Source organism: Tursiops truncatus, chromosome 16, assembly GCF_011762595.2.
Source record: "Tursiops truncatus isolate mTurTru1 chromosome 16, mTurTru1.mat.Y, whole genome shotgun sequence".
In the NCBI taxonomy this organism is placed as follows: Eukaryota; Metazoa; Chordata; class Mammalia; order Artiodactyla; family Delphinidae; genus Tursiops; species Tursiops truncatus.
This window is the reverse complement of record NC_047049.1, coordinates 63,011,236-63,028,407: the sequence shown is the minus strand read 5'-3', so window position 1 is coordinate 63,028,407 and position 17,172 is coordinate 63,011,236. Positions and strand designations below refer to the sequence as shown.

Sequence of the window (17,172 nt, the reverse complement as noted above, 5' to 3'; positions counted from 1 at the left end):
TGAACTACATGTCAAGTACTCAAAGATTACATGGCAAGTGCTCAGGTCTGTGAAGGGTACAAAGCAAGTGAACAATACATGCTAGCTAATGTTACTCACCAGCACTGCCATGCCAGGGTAAAATACTAAAATATTTCTATAGCAGTTGACAAATAGCTGTTGCTCCAGCTTCCAAGATCTCCCACATCATGACTCTGGTAGTCTCTTCCCCAACCAGAGCTCCCACCACCACCACATACTGTGTCCTGATCCAGCCATGAAAAAGTTAGTTGGAGGCTTTCAGAGCCTGTCCTATTTGTTAGTACCTCTACGGTTGGTTTGCTAAATATTTTAGATAATATTCCTGGTTACTTTTAATACTTATTGATCTTGGGTCAGTCTGCCAGAAGTCAAAAAGAGTTAAATAAACACTGCGTAAGGCAAAACCCTGGATAAGGTAGGTCAGGTTGGACATTATAAATCTAGGTCCAAAAAAATCAACTGAAATCCTACAAACCTTGTGATAACCACATAGTTAAGATTTTGATATACCACCTTCCAATGGTCTTATTTCCATTAGCAGAAATAAAAACTGTTAACGTGTTGGTTTATAACCTTGCAGATGTTTCTTTAATGAATATTTACATATGTATTTACTTTTTAAAAACCAAAATATGATATAGCATATTAAACATTCTCTTTTGTAACTTCCTTTCTACATATGATGTAAACATCCTTCTCTGTCAATAAATACAATTCTACAAATGTACAAAAAAAATCTAGTACTGGAAGTATAGAATTCTGACATGGATTTTTTTTTTTTACCACTCTTCTATTGCTACATACTTAAATTACCTTTTGGTGTGAGAAACAAAAAAACAATGAAAATCTAACATTTAAAAAAAAATCAATATAAAAAAAGTTTTAGTGGAAAACATGAATAAATGTTTTTATCTTAGAATGGGGAAGGCATTTCTCAACACAATTCAAAAAATTTTGAAGCCACAGAGGAAAAGACTAACCCATTTGGCTATGTAATATTTCTATATGGGGGGGAACTTTTGGATGATTTTTCCAAAAAAATCACAAATAAGGTTAAAAGACAAATCTAGAACTGGGAAATAAAATAATAGCAATATTTGACAGAAAAAAAATGTCTTAATTCCCAAACTCATAAAAATGAATATTCAAAGAATAGAAACAATTCAAGGCTGAAAGTAAGAAATACAAATGGTCAATAAACATTTGAAAAGCTGACCAAGCTTACTCATAATTAATTGCCAAATACTAAAAATTTAATAAGGCCCAGTGTTGATATGGTATGTAGGGGAAAGGGCTGCTGAAAGCATTAAGGAGATCAGTTGTTTGCAAAGGTCTATCAAAAATTAAATACAGGGCTTCCCTGGTGGCGCAGTGGTTGAGAGTCTGCCTGCTGATGCAGGGGACACGGGTTCGTGCCCTGGTCCGGGAAGATCCCACATGCCGCGGAGCGGCTGGGCCTGTGAGCCATGGCCGCTGAGCTTGCGCGTCCGGAGCCTGTGCTCCGCAACGGGAGAGGCCACAACAGTGAGAGGCCTGCGTACCGCAAAAAAAAAAAAATTAAATACACATATCCTCTGATAAAGTAATTTCCCTTCTGAAAATTATTCTACAGATATATTCACACAAGTACAATGTGTTATTTGCAAAACAAAAATTTTAACTATCCCAAACGTCAATCAATAGGGCACTGAGTAAATAAATAATGGGCCATTTTTACCGTAGAATATAACACAGTTCTTCACAAAATTAAGAAAGATCTATGTACTGATACAGAAGAGAGTCCTAAGATAACTATAAAAGTTCTAATCCTATAGAATAGTATTGGAAAAAAGCACACATAAGAAACTGCTAATAGTGATTGCTTCTAGGGAGCAGAACTATTTTCATTGTATAGGAATATGTATTACTGTAGTCATTATAATTTTTTTAATTTTTTGAAAGAAAAAAATAAACATTTCCAGAAGGAGAACTGTCAAAGGGAATGTATGATTTTCACATAGCTGTAAGTTTAGACTACTCCTTATATCTCCTACTGTAAAACACTCTGAGTTGGGATATTAATGATTTCTTGCATAATTGAGCACAGGAAGATAACAAATGTGTGCTACTTAATCAACGTCACACATATTACCTAAAGCAAATTAAGTATTTTAATAGAAAATTAATTTGCAGAAATAAAATATACCCACTCCTGTATAGCACAGGGAACTATATTCAATATCCTGTGATAAACCATAATGGAAAAGAATATTAAAAAAAAGAATGTCTCTATGTGTATAACTGAGGCACTTTGCTGTACAACAGAGATGGCACAACATTGTGAATCAACTCTACTTCACTTAAAAACAAAAAATTACCCACTCCTCTTACCTGCCATGGACCCAGCCATTAATCTGTGTACATGACCAGAAACTCCCAGTTTTGTAGTTATTAACTAGAAACCAAAAACATCAAATTATGCACTTTTACAGAAGCAATCTTGCCAAATGTACTATATTACACATTGATGACCACAAATACTCAAAGTGTGAATGGGAGTAGTAGGAATAAAATGCTACTATAGACAGTGAAGTCTTGATACTGCTTACTTTTCATTTTAAGATACCCTATGATAATTTTTTAAAAATTATTCTTAGAATACCCTATGAAATTTAATTCATTAAACTCCTTTCTGTGTTAAGATGTTTGAGAGAATAAACTTTCAGTCAGCCAGAAAAGAGAAACTTAGTATGATGGGAAAAGCTGTTAACTTACAGCATTACTCAAAAACAGACTTTCACAATATGGTCTCACTAGTTTATTTAATAAGAAAATCCAGTGTTCCTCTCCTACAACTGAGAAACAAAAAGCATATCAAAAAGCTATTAATATTTTATGGATTTATTATTAGCTACTTGAAGGATACTTTGGCTCTTCTTCATAAGTATAAACATAAACAATTTACTAAAAAATGACTAACAATCCTGGAACAGATAACTCCAAAACCAAGTTATATTTAAAAACTTAAACTATCACAAGCCTTAGTCTTTCAAGAAGGCATTACTTTATCCATTCATCCAAAGTAACTTTAAAGGTCAAAGCAAATGCCTTGTCAATTAAGTATGATATTCAAAGACACAAAAGAGGAAAACAAGATAAAGTTTCAAGTACCGTTTTATAATGCTCAAATGCCATAAACTGGATTGCACCATAAGGAAAAATTCGAATCATCATTGCACCATTCCCTTTATACAATCCAAGGTATCCCTCCTTTTGGGGAACAGCACGCAATGTAGAAAATACTCCTATTTTTAGAAAGATTTTTAGAAGAAAAATACTATTAAAACAGAGAAAACTACCTAAATTCAAATTTTCATGACAATCACAGATAAAGATTACTATGCCATCATTCATGATATAATTTTGCTTGAGGAATTACATGAATAGTAATTTCTGTATAACAGTTAAAGCTACGTAAAATACATCATATGTCCAAATTATGTAAATATTCCTCATGTAAAAATATAAAACATACTATAGCAAGAACAGTTACAAATTATAGTAAATTATATTTATAATTATTGTAAATTAATTAATCGCTAGCAACCTAAAAGAATATTAATAGAAATATATTCAACATCCAGATAATACACTGTGGATGACTATTTGGAAGGACGAAGGAAGGTTTCCCGGACTGACCCAGACACCTGTGTGGTTTGTTTACGAAAGAAACTGCTAAATAGAAGAAACAAATAAAAAACCTACCAATTAAAAAACTATTTAAATTGGGGGGCAAATTTTCATTAGTAGTACACTTTAATTAGGAATAGAGATAAACAAAGGCCTGAGTTCTGATCCGATATACTGATATGTTTATTATTCTAATAATGTCAATCACTAATCCTATTTGCAGTACAGACTTCTACATTCCATTATTAAACTATTTAAATTCCAATATTAAACTATTTAAATTCAGGTTCCTTTCCAAATTTTTCAAACAAAAATCAGATCAAATATGAAGGTAAATCACTGGGCTCATTTCGAATTTTAGAATTCAAGTAACCTTTTGATACCTTCGCAGAAATCAAAACTGTAGGTACTTACTAACATCCAAGAAAAGATATACTCTAAAAGCATTTTTAATAAGCAGATATCTAAGTGGACTAATAATGTATTAAAAAGAATTTTATTTGGGTTGTTCCCTGCTGGCCTAGTAGTTAGGATTCCAGGCTTTCACTGCTGTGGTCCGGGGTCAATCCCTGGTCGGGGAACTGAGATGTCGCAAGCCACGTAGCGCGGCCAGGGGGAAAAAAAAATAGAATTCTACTATATATATATATATATATATATATATATATATATATCTCCACACACACACGTACAGCTATATGTATAATATAAAGTTCTTCCAAAATACATGAATAATACAACTAAATATATTCACCCCTCCCTAAAAAAAATTCTATCAAAGACATCCTCTTGCTGGAAGAGAAGAGTAATGATAAGCTCAGTTTAATTTTATTTAAATGTGTTTGTAATAATTTAAGGGTAATCAAACTTAGAACAGTGGCCACCTAGCAGGAACAGGAAGGCTAACGATGAGAGAGAGTACAGAGGAGGTTTCAACTGTACTGATGATGTTTATTTCTGAAGTTCTGTGCAGCTCCCCATATGTTTATTATATTATTCTCTAAAACTCTTTGATTGTTACAAATATTTAAAGAGAAATCATTAGTAGAAGTGAAATAAAGTTATTTCAAAAAAAGGAAATCCAGGGACTTCCGTGGTGGTCCAGTGGTTAAGCCTGCGCTTCCAGTGCAGGGGAGCACAGGTTCAATCCCTGGGCGGGGGGGGCGGGAACTAGGATCCCACATGCCGTGGGGCCAATAAATAAATAAAATTTTTTTTTTAAAAAAAGGAAATCCAGGAAACAAGGAGCAGGGGAGGGTGGCTGGGGAGGATACAAGAAAAGCACAATGAACAGAAAACATAAATCTATGATTGAAAAGAAAATCTAAAAGATATAAATCCGGGACTTCCTTGGTGGTCCAGTGGTAAAGAATCTGCCTTCCAGTGAGGGGACACGGGTTTGATACCTGGTTGGGGAACTAAGATCCCATATGCTGTGGGGCAACTATGCCCGTGTGCTACAACAAAAGAACCCACAACGAAGATCCCGCTGTCACAACTAAGACCTGACACAGCGAAAAGTAAATAAATAAAACTTAAAAATATTTTTTAAAAAAAGATATAACTCCTTCTATTAAAAGCCAAACTCTCAAATTCTGTTAAAAGGCAATGCCTAACCAAATGCTTTTCACAAAAATCTCACCTAAAACAATAACACAGAAAGACAGAGTAAGACTGAATGTTGAATGTTTTCAAATGGCATTTAAATATCCATTGAGATAATCACGTTATTTTTCTCCTTCAACCTATAGTCTACTATTTTTACTTTGGGAAATTGAGATTTTCTTTATGGCATAACACTGAACCAAGTTTTGCATGTGTTACAAGCATATTTGGAAAGAATATGTATTCTCTGCAGGGTGCAAAGTCCTCTTGTCTATGTTATATCAAGCTTGTGTGTTATTTAGATCCTTTTCTGTATCTTTATTTTGTCAAGATAGGATTACAAGGAATTAACAGTTGGTAAAATATAAGCATATGCTTGTGTATATATACATAAGCTCTGAAGGAAAAGGGAAGAAAACTGTAAATGCTTGATTCTAACGAGGGGACAAGGAGAAAGACGTTTGCTTTTGCACTTTTTGAATTATGAACTTGTGAAAATATTATACATTCAAAAAATAAATAAAATGTAAAAATAACAAAATTTAAAGGATTTTTAAAGAATCCTATTATGATTCAGCTACCTATTTTTATATCACATTGACTGTAAAAAGTTAAATGGAGGTCAAAGATTTTTAATATACCACAGGAAAAAATTCTTTACATTCGGTGCAAATTGCGGAAGAAGAAATTCTAATTATACCCCTTCCTTTTCATTTGGCCACAATAATTTTGATTCAAAATAAAAAGTAGTTTTTGATGCCTTGGAAATAACGCCATACACTTTTTAAAAGAAGCTAAAGTACAAATTTTATTCAATAGCATACCTTTATCATCTTTAGTTTGACTGTGAAAAATCATGTTTTTAAATTTAAGCAAAACTGAAAAACTATCTTATGCATGTAAAAAGGGAGGCACCTAGAATAAAATGCCCAACAATATTTTTTAAATAAATTAATAAGCCATTAATACTTTTCTTTTGGCTTGTATATTTTAAAGATACATGAAACTCCATCCACTACACCAATAGTTCATTGCTGCACTACAGGAATTCTGTTTCAAATTCTGCATGCCTTGTAGGGTACACTGTAACCCGTGGCATGCAGCCCTGTAGAGCGTGAAATCTAATGTGAATATGTAAACTAACGATTACAAATCAGGAAACAAAACAACATACATCAGCATGGGGAGAAGTTTAAAAGAATAAAACAATACTGCTCAGACATTCATATGCTGGGTCACTGTCAAACACCACGAGATATTGGGTAATATAATTCATCTCCTTTTCACCCTCAATTTAGACTACAAAAGAAAATCATTTCCTTCCTTTCCAGTTTTATATAATCTCTCAATAAGTTCAAAGGTCTTATTCTTTCTATACATGAGCAGTACACTGAGAAGATATAGAATTCATTTCTAGATACAAAGATATTAGCAAAATTTTTCTTTCAATTTAAAGAACAGACTTTGTATTAAAAATATTGACAGGAAAATGAGACACGATAAATATAAAATCACATTTTAAAAACCCAATTGTTAAAATAATTGATTCTTATTCACTCTGTTAAGTATCTTTCTTAAAAATGATGCATAGATCATGCAGAGCACACATCATTCCCATTACTGAAGCATGAAACTGTAAAGCAATGGAGTAGTATGAGTTAGTTGCCTTGACCTAACTTCTTTCTTGGTCTCTATTCACATTAAATTTATTCTTTTAAATCTTCTTCCCTCTAATTGAAAATTTAATATATGTTTAACATGTATTATAAATTAGCTTAGAGGAAAAAAATTACCTATAATCTCACCACTGAAAATTAACCACTTAATGTTCATATTTCTCCTTCTAGCCTTTCGTCTAAACACATTTACTTAGATAAAAATGCAATATGATTAAACCATTTGCAACATTTTTTCATTTAACTAATATATTATGAACATTCTTCCTAGTCAATTAATATTCTTTTACAATTTTTTATGATTGCAAAATAGTCTATAATATGGACTTATCTATTTAAGTAATACTTTTATTTAACTTAGCCAATTCCCTATTAAACATTTTGGTTGGCTCTTTCTTTTTTTTAACCAACATAAATAATGCTTTCATTCTTGTATATACATATTTGAGCACATTTCTGATTACTTGCTTGAAACAACCTCCTAGAACTAGAATTGCAAGGCCAAAGAATATGTATCTTTTCAAGACTTTTGATGCATATCACCAAAATGCCCTCCAAAAAGGCTATAAAAAATCCTTACTCCCACCAATGATATATCAGAGTGTCCATGTTAATTATAATAGCTGGTTTTTATGTTTACAAGGAACAACTAAGGGCTCGATATTTTTTTAACAATGCAAGTTTATACTAATTGCATTGGATTCTGCTTGCCCTAAGATATCTATAACACATGCTTAAGTGTTTAAAGGAATAAACCTTATCTCTATCACTAGTTGGATTTTTTTTTTAAATCAAGCTGAGCTATTATGTGTGTCCATTAAGGATGTGATTTGTTAATCTCAATAAATAAATATGTAGTACTTACTTCAATGATTCAAAGATTTTAGAGTACATTAGTACCCTAAAATGATAAACATATATAACCATTATTGCAAATGAAATGATTAAAATAGCTAAGAGATACATCCCTTGTAAAATCTGCCCCCAAACTTGAACTCCCTTTTGTGTCCTCTTTCCACTATAATTCACAACTAGAAACGAAGACAGCAGATGGATAACATTTTCATTTTTCTCTTTAGCATCAATTAACTCACCCAAGTGTTTGTAATGGTGATTGTGAGCTTGTAATAAAACCTTCACTCGATCCAAAGGAGCAACTGTTGTTTTGGCACAGCATCCAGCAATACCTAAAAAATTTGAAAAGATCAGGAAGAAATTCCATATCATTTCTTTCCAGATGGAAATCATTATTTAGAGGCTAGCATACCCTCTAATCTCTAATTTGATCTCCATGGGTAGAAGTGCCCAGTAGCAGGGATATGTAGATGATGGGCCCCCATTCTCTACAATTTAATTATTGAGCATGTCAGACTTAATAAGTTTGAAGAGTGTAAATCTGCCCCCTAATTCCTGATGAACATTGGAATCTTGCTAAATGTGGTTATGGAGACAGACACTTGGAGGGACTTACCCACCTATAAGCCTCTGTTTGAAATAACATCTTCTTCTGGATGACTTCTCATTGAAATAATCAAATTTCACCCGTAAAATTCAGTCATTCATTTATCCACTCAGCAATTATGTATTTGGTCCCTACCACATGCCACTGTGCAGACATGTGGATGACGGTAAAGTGCATACATGGGCTTTAGCATAAATCAGAATCCAGGTGAGCCCTAATAGCTTGGCATGCTTCTAAGGTGACAGTATATAAAGATTTTTTGCTACAGACTGTTTGTGTCCCCCCAAAATTCATACGTTGAAAACTAATTCCTAGTGATGGTATTTAGAGGTGGAGGTGGTATTAGAGGAGGTGATTAGGACCCTCATGAATGGAATTAATGCCCTTATAAAAGAGGCCCCAGAGGGACTTCCCTGGAGGTCCAGTGGTTAAGGCTCTGTGCTTCCACTGCAGGGGGGCACAGGTTCAATCCCTGGTCGGGGAACTAGGATTCCGCAGGCTGTACGGCCAAGAAAAAAAAGAGGCCCCAGAGAGATCCCTGGCCCCTTCCACCATGCAGAAACACCAGCTATGAGGAAGCAGGTCCTCCCCAGATATTTGCTGGCACCATGACCTTGGACTTCCCAGTTTCCAGAACTATGAGAAAGAAGTTTGTTGTTTATAAGTCACCCAGATTACAGTATTTTTTTATAGTAGCCTGAACCATCTAAGACACTTCTGTAAGGTACCTTACATGTAGTAAGCACTCAACCAAATGAGTTGTTACTATTATAACAAGGTGGACAAAAATGTCCTTGGTGTCTTTTTTTTTTTTTTTTTTTTTTTTTGCGGTACACGGGCCTCTCACTGTTGCGGCCTCTCCCGTTGCGGAGCACAGGCTCCGGACGCGCAGGCTCAGCGGCCATGGCTCACGGGCCCAGCCGCTCCGCAGCATGTGGGATCCTCCCGGACTGGGTCACGAACCCGTGTCCTCTGCATCGGCAGGCAGACTCTCAACCACTGCGCCACCAGGGAAGCCCCCTTGGTGTCTTTTTTATGGTTATGTTAAGCTCTTCATCATTGCATATTTGTTAAGGAAGGTACAAGAGGACTGGGATACTGAGTCTCTTTACTACTGCATCCCCAGAGACCAGTTCAGGGCCTGGCACCTAACAGGTACTCAATACCTGTTTACTGAATGAATGAAGAGTCTTACTTTACAAACTTTTAAAAATATAAGACAAAATCACTCAAAATCCACACACATTTACTTAATAGCTCAGCATGTAACTGATGCTAAAATGCATATTCTGAAATACCCAAAAATAAAATGCCTATTTGTACTCAAATATTAAATCCACATATAAGTTTCTATATCAAGCTTCTCTTATCTGAACTAATGGAAATAACATTTATGGCTACTCAAAATTGAGAATAAGCTAAAAATAATTTTCATTCGGTATATTTGGTTTCAGAATAGTTTTTTATATAATTATCTTCCCATTCATTATGAAATAACCACATAAAAATTATTTAGAAACTGTTGAATAAGTAGTTTCTTTTAACAATATCTTTACTTGCTTATCACACCACTTTATAGCTCAATTAATCATCACAAAAGTCCACTGAGTAAGGTCAAGTAGCCTTTATCTTCATTTTGAACAGCTGAACTTAAGATATTTGCCAAAGACGACTTCCCTGGCGGCACAGTGGTTAAGAATCCGCCTGCCAATGCACGAGACACGGGTTCAAGCCCTGGTCCGGGAATACCCTGCATGCTGCGGAGCAGCTAAGACCCTGCGCCACAACTACTGAGCCTGCGCTCTGGAGCCCACAAGCCACAACTACTGAACCTGCATGCCGCAACTACTGAAGCCCGTACGCCTAGAGCCAGTGCTCCTCAACAAGAGAAGCCATGGCAATGAGAAGACTGCGCACCACAACGAAGAGTAGCCCCCCGCTCACGGCAACTAGAGAAAGCCTGCGTGCGGCAATGAAGACCCAGTACAGCCAAAAATAAATTAATTTATTTATTTAAAAAAAAAAGATTTGCCAAAGACCACTGCTAATCACCAGTAAAAAACATGTATGGGTCTTCCCTGGTGGCGCAGTGGTTGAAAGTCCGCCTGCCGATGCAGGGGGCACGGGTTCGTGCCCCGGTCCGGGAAGATCCCACATGCTGTGGAGCGGCTGGACCCGTGAGCCATGGCCGCTGAGCCTGCGCGTCCGGAGCCTGTGCTCCGCAACGGTAGAGGCCGTCGCAGTGAGAGGCCCACGTACCGGGGGAAAAAAAAAAAAAAAAAGAATCAGGTTAAAAACATATGGTGGGGCTTCCCTGGTGGCGCAGTGGTCTGCCTGCTAATGCAGGGGACACGGGTTCGAGCCCTGGTCTGGGAGGATCCCACATGCCGCGGAGCGACTAAGCCCGTGCGCCACAACTACTGAGCCTGCGCGTCTGGAGCCTCTGCTCCGCAACAAGAGAGGCCGTGATAGTGAGAGGCCCGTGCACTGCGATGAAGAGTGGCCCCCGCTTGCCACTAGAGAAAGCCCTCGCACAGAAACGAAGACCCAACACAGCAAAAATAAATTAATTAATTAATAAAAAAAACAACAAAAAAAACACGTATGGTTTCCTTTGTACCCGGTACTAGGCTAAGAGATTCAACTGCAGGCACTATGCCAAGGCTTTTACAGGTCCTTTCTCATTTAATCATTACAATTACATTCTGAGGTAGGTACTCTATTTTCTCATTTAAAGGATGGGGAAACTGAGGCAAAGGGAGGTTAAGTAACTTGCCCAATGGTATTTTCTCATATCACTTGGACCAGGAGCGCCTATAATGGTTATAAAAATCTGTGAGCAACTTTTTTTTTTTCCTTCCCATTTCAATGACAACTTCATCCTTTCAGCTGCTCAAACCAAAATAAGTCCCCCTTGACTTCTCTTCTTTACCCATCTCTAATCTGTCAGAAAATCATTTATTCTATCTATATCCAGATTATCACAATTTTTCACCACCTCCCCTGCTACTAACCTGATCCAAGCCACCATCATCTATCATCTGAATTACTGCAATAACCACCAAACGGGTCTCCCTGCTTCCATATTTACATCCCTGCAGTTATTCTCCACAGAGCAGCCCAAGTAATCCTTTGGAAACATGTCATATCATGTCACTTCTCTACTAAAGACCTGCAATGGCTCCCTACTTCACTCCAAGTAAAAGTTAGAATCTTTACAGTGGTTTACAAGACCCTTCATTTCCTGTCCCCTTTAACTTTCTAACCTCCTTCCCCCATCAGCACCACCTGGCTCCAGCCACGTAGGTCTCACTGCTGTTCTTTGAACCGATAAGCTCCTCCCTGACTTTGAAGACTTTGCTTTAGCTTTTCTTCCCACCTGGAAGGCTCCTTCTTAGACATCAACTTGCTAAACTCCCTCACGTTTTCAAGTTTGCTCAAGTGTCATCCTCCCAATGAGACATCACGAATTATCCTATTTAATACTGTACCCACGTAGCCTCTACATTTCCTTGCCCCATTCTCCTTTTTACTTCTTCCCATTCCATTCGTCATGTTCTAATATACTATATAACTTATTTTTTCATTTTGCTTATCGCCTTTCTCACAACAAGTCCCCAACCAATGTAAACTCTAGGATCTTTGTTTTATTCCCTTATATACACTGAGCATGTAGCAGACACTGAAATATTCCTTGTATAAATAAATGAATGACCTTTTTATCAGCAGAACAAAATAATTCTTAATACTATTGCAGCATACAGATATCTTTCTACAAGTCCTCATAATGTGGAATTTTAAAAATTCCCAGTCTTTACAAATAATTAAATGATGACAACCCAGACAGTCAACTAAGAGAGGGTAGAGACTGAAACACCTCTTTATGGGAAAGCAGAAGAAATTTCTGAGAGACAATATGAAACTTCTGGCCCGACAGTCACACCAATAGTAGGGCTGGGGCTTCCCTGGTGGCGCAGTGGTTGAGAGTCCGCCTGCCGATGCAGGGGACACGGGTTCGTGCCCCGGTCCGGGAAGATCCCACATGCCGCGGAGCGGCTGGGCCCGTGAGCCATGGCCGCTGAGCCTACGCGTCCGGAGCCTGTGCTCTGCAACAGGAGAGGCCACAACAGTGAGAGGCCCGCAAAAAAAAAAAAAAAAAAATAGTAGCTTTGTACCAGCTACCTGTCAAGTACCTGTGGCACAGTTTTCTAGAATCACCGGAACCAGCTTTGCTTGTAGACAGTTTTGCACAATTTCCCAGTCATCCTTAAAAAGCTGACCTCCCATGTTTATTTTCTTTTAAGCAAACATCAAAATCCAATTCTACTGTCCGTCGTGCAGTCTTTATAAAAGAAAGGAGTGCCCAGCATGTTGCACTGAAACCCTGACGTCCTTTAAGGGACTCCCCTCTTTTTCCTACTATCCAACCCTGAAGAACTGGTGCCTGGTTCAGCCCTTCCACGGCTCCAGCCGCTCCTCGACAGCTCGAGACCCTTCCTCCCCAGGATCCTGCTGTCATTAGTCAAGGGATTCTTAGAGGTTACAGCGGGTCCGGGCAAACACCTGCCAGGGCATTGGAGCAGCCAGAGTCCAAGAATGTTATCGCGGCCGCATACACCCGACCTGCCCCGGATCCCGCCCCGGCCACTCAGTGCGCGGCCAGGTCCTCCCGGCGGAAACCCACCTCCGGCCAGGAAGGAGCGCAGCCAGTAGAAATCTCTGCGGGCGGCTGGCCCTCCGGCTCCTGCCGCCTGCGGCATCGCGGGAGGTGGCTCGGCTGCTGCCAGGGCCGCCGCCGCCGCCATCAGGACCAGGGCCGCGTCGGGAGCTTTGGTCGCTAATTTATAACCCAAGCGCCCTAGCCATGGCCAGAGCAGGCAGTGACAGGGCACCGACCGCCGCACGGCGGGACGGAACACCACGGGCGGCGCGGCGCTGGCTGATGGCGTAGGCCAGGGGCGGGGCCTGGGTCAAGGCCCGAAGCGGGAGTCGCCGGGCCTGGACACCTCCCACTCTCACCAGCCTCGCACCACATCTCTACTTCTGGCCTCGCTGTGCAGGCGTCTTCTGTTACACGCGGATGAAGGGAAGAATGGCCAGCGAGAAGGTCCTTCCAAAACCCACCACCTCAGAAAGCACTCCCCCGCCCATCAACCCATATTGATCATTGTTCGACATGTAACCGTCCATCGGGCTGCCTTCTGACCTTCCCAAAATGAACCCTTTCCAGAACCAACCTTTGGTTCCTCACTATTTCCAGGAACTTCTGAAATTGCACTCTCTCCCACCTGATCAGCTATACCTTCTCAGATCTTCTCGCTGAACCTCACATTCTGCCTCCCTAACCCCCCCACCAACTAAGCTTCTATTCCACCCCCAACCCCTCTGCCAAAGAAATAATTGCTAAAGCAAGTTCTTCTTTCTTTGGGGTGCTACGAATTACACAAATACTTCTGCCTTGCCAGGACTTTCTGAATCTGTGCTTTGTGCTTAGCTCTGAAATTCCAGCGCTCTACTCCCCACCAACTCCTAAACTCTCAGGAACCTCCCAGTTTCTTCTCCCTGACCCCGCTGTATTACAAGACTATTTTTTTCAAACCACCCCTTACCCAGCACTATTCTCTTACTGTGCGTCCCTCATCACCTCCAACTGGAGCAAAATTCATACCTATTCTTTGTGACCAAAGTTGTTCTGAACTTTTATCCTCTTTTTCAGAAATTACCTATTATAATTTTCATTAATACTTACTCCAATCTTCCCTATTATTGACACTGGTCCCCACTTTCTCTTTCTATGAATATGCCTCTGCAAGGTGTTTCTAGCCAACATTTATCATTAATGGTGAGTCCAGATTTCAAATTTATTTTTTCCCATGCTCCCAATATTCAATTTCTACCAGAAAATACAGACCCATATAATAATATCATTATTTATAATTTGCATGTCTAATGTGAAGAATTGAAAGCTCCCAAAAGTGGGGATGGTTGCACAACATTGTGAATGTAATTAATACTACTGAACTGTACACTTTAAAATGGTTAAAAGAGTAATTTTTTTTTTTTTTGGCCGTGCGGCTTACGGAGTGACCAGGGATTGAACCCGTGCCCCCTGCAGTGGAAGTGCAGAGTCCTAACCACTGGACCGCCAGGGAATCCCTGAAGTATGTTTTATTACAATAAAAAAGTACAAGAAAAACCTCCCTAAGGTTTTTTTTTTTTTTCTTTTTTTTGCGATACGCGGGCCTCTCACTGCTGTGGCCTCTCCGGCCGCGGAGCACAGGCTCCGGACGCGCAGGCTCAGCGGCCATGGCTCACGGGCCCAGCTGCTCCGCGGCACGTGGGATCCTCCCGGACCGGGCACGAACCCGTGTCCCCTGCATCGGCAGGCGGACTCTGAACCACTGCGCCACCAGGGAAGCCCCCTCCCTAAGGTTTTTGTTTGTTTGTTTGTTTGTTTATTTTGGACTGAGTTGGGTCTTCATTGCTGCCCACGGGCTTTATCTAGTTGTGGCGAGCAGGGGCTACTCTTTGCTGTGGTGCACGGACTTCTTGTTGCGGTGGCTTCTCTTGTTGCAGAGCTCAGGCTCTAGGCACACGGGCTTCAGTAGTAGTGGCTCGTGGGCTCAGTAGTTGTGGCTCGCAGGCTCTAGAGCACAGGCTCATAATTGTGGCACACGGGCTTAGTTGCTCCGCGGCATGTGGGATCTTACCAGACCAGGGCTCGAACCTGTGTCCCCTGCATTGGCAGGCGGATTCTTAACCACTGTGCCACCAGTGAAGTCCCCAGGTTTTTTTTATGTAACAAAAAAAAAACAAAGGTCTATGCTTTCATATTACATAACTAGCAAAGCTGTCCCAGCTCCTAGTGCTAATGTGTATTTTTCCCCTGTCCTGTAAGCTGTACTAGTATCTCTTCTAATCCATTTCCGTTTCAAATGAGATGCACCTTACAGATTTAATTTATCACGTAATGGCCCTCAACTCCAAAACTCAATCCAGACCTAGGATGGAAAGTTTATATACATGATAACCGACAAGTCTAGTGACTTAAACATCCAATTATTTCTTCTCTACTCAGCTGGTTACAACTAAGCTACTCAACCTACAGATGTTATTACACTCACTCTCAGAGATCTTACCCAACCTCAGAGTTTTAAATACATTTATATGTAGTCATTGGGATGACTGCTAATCTCCAGCCCTTCCCACCCACTCTCCAAATCTATTGATCCATATTTCCCACATCTCCACCTGTATACCTAACTGGCATCTATTTATCATATCCAAAACTAAATTCCTCATCTTCTTTCCCAAACATGCTACTCCTGCAACCTTTCGTCATTTCATTAAATCACAACTCCAACCTCAGTCCATAAACATTGAGTAATTTCCTAATTAATCTCCCTGCTTTCTCTTGCTTCCTACTTTCTGTTCCTAATATGGCAGCCAAAGCAATTCTTTAAAACCTAAAACAAATCTTGTCACACCTTATCCCCAAACCCTTCAATGGCTTCCCATATCACTTGGGGGAATTCTTAAAATGGTCTACTGGTTTCCTGTTATATCTCTGGCCTCAACTCCTAGAACTTCCTTCAGTCACACTGGCTTCTTTGTTCCTCATAAATACCTGGCATGATTCCCTCAGGGCCTCTGCACATGCTCTTCTTTCCACCTGTACTACTTTTCCCCTAGATATTCCATGTAACTTCCTCTTTCTATATCCTTCTTCAGGTTTTACACAAATGTAAGCTTCTCAAGGAGGCCTTTTCTGGCTGTAATATTTAAAATTACTACCCACTCCACCCTCACCCCTACCAAAACTCTATCTCTTTTCTCTCCTTTAATTTTTTCCACAGAATTTACCAGTGCTTATAATATATATAAAATGTTTTTATTATTAGTTTTCCCCCACTAGAATGTAAGCTCCATGAAGGTAGGAATTATCTGTTTTGTTCATTTGATTTGACACTGAATAGATGATATACAATGGTGCCTCTACTTAAAGACCAAGTCTTTCTATGTGTGTCTTTCACTGCTAGAATATCTAGCAACTAGTGGCCAGAGGCTAAAGAAATGGAGAAAAATGAATCCCTTTCCTCAATGAATGTACTATTTCATGGAATGAATGTGAACCTAATAGTTAAATAAATAACATACACAAATAAAAAGTAGGGATGCAGAAAACAGACCATGTTTGTCAGAGATCATCAGGGAAGGAGGTAATTGAACAGGCTTTTGACACAGCCAAGCATGGGCCAGGGCAAACACACATACATGTATACACATGCATGCACATGTGCACATACACACACACACACACACACACACACACACACACACACACACAAATAAGGAAACTCAGCTTGGTCAAAGAACAAAGAATTGTCCAGTTTGCCTGTCTTAAGATTCTTGACACCCTCTCCTTGACTCCCCAACACTTGTATGGCAGACCACTGACCAATAACATTAGAGAAATAGGTCAAGGTTATATCATGAACAGTTTCAATCTTGGGCTAAAGAGTTTAGACTTAATTTAGTGGCTAATAAGAAACTGGTGACAGCTATGTTTTAGAAGAATTAATCTGGGAGAGATGAATACAATAATTGGGAAGACAGTCACTGACAGATCTGACAGTAAAGAAGCCAGTTAGGAAGCTTTTGCAATAATCTAGGCAAGAGAGTTGATGGGAGCATGAAAATATAATCAGAAAGAAAATGGATGGAGGAGATAGCACCTCT

The 17,172-nt window shown here is 39.2% G+C and overlaps 1 protein-coding gene across 5 annotated transcripts in view; it reads right to left on the bottom strand.

Moving 5' to 3' along the window:
• SLC25A16 (solute carrier family 25 member 16) overlaps positions 1–13,367 on the bottom strand; it is a 35,378-nt gene extending 22,011 nt beyond the window's left edge. For all 5 annotated transcript variants that reach the window (XM_019936180.3, XM_019936179.2, XM_019936181.3 and 2 more), the window contains exons 1-4: positions 13,118–13,367; positions 8,066–8,158; positions 3,172–3,305; positions 2,392–2,455 (exon numbers count right to left, since the gene is read on the bottom strand). In XM_019936180.3, the coding sequence (XP_019791739.1) occupies positions 2,392–2,455; positions 3,172–3,305; positions 8,066–8,158; positions 13,118–13,238 (412 nt within the window). In that variant the 5' untranslated portion in view covers positions 13,239–13,367. The remainder of the gene's footprint in view (positions 1–2,391; positions 2,456–3,171; positions 3,306–8,065; positions 8,159–13,117) is intronic.
• Positions 13,368–17,172: the final 3,805 nt, after the last annotated feature.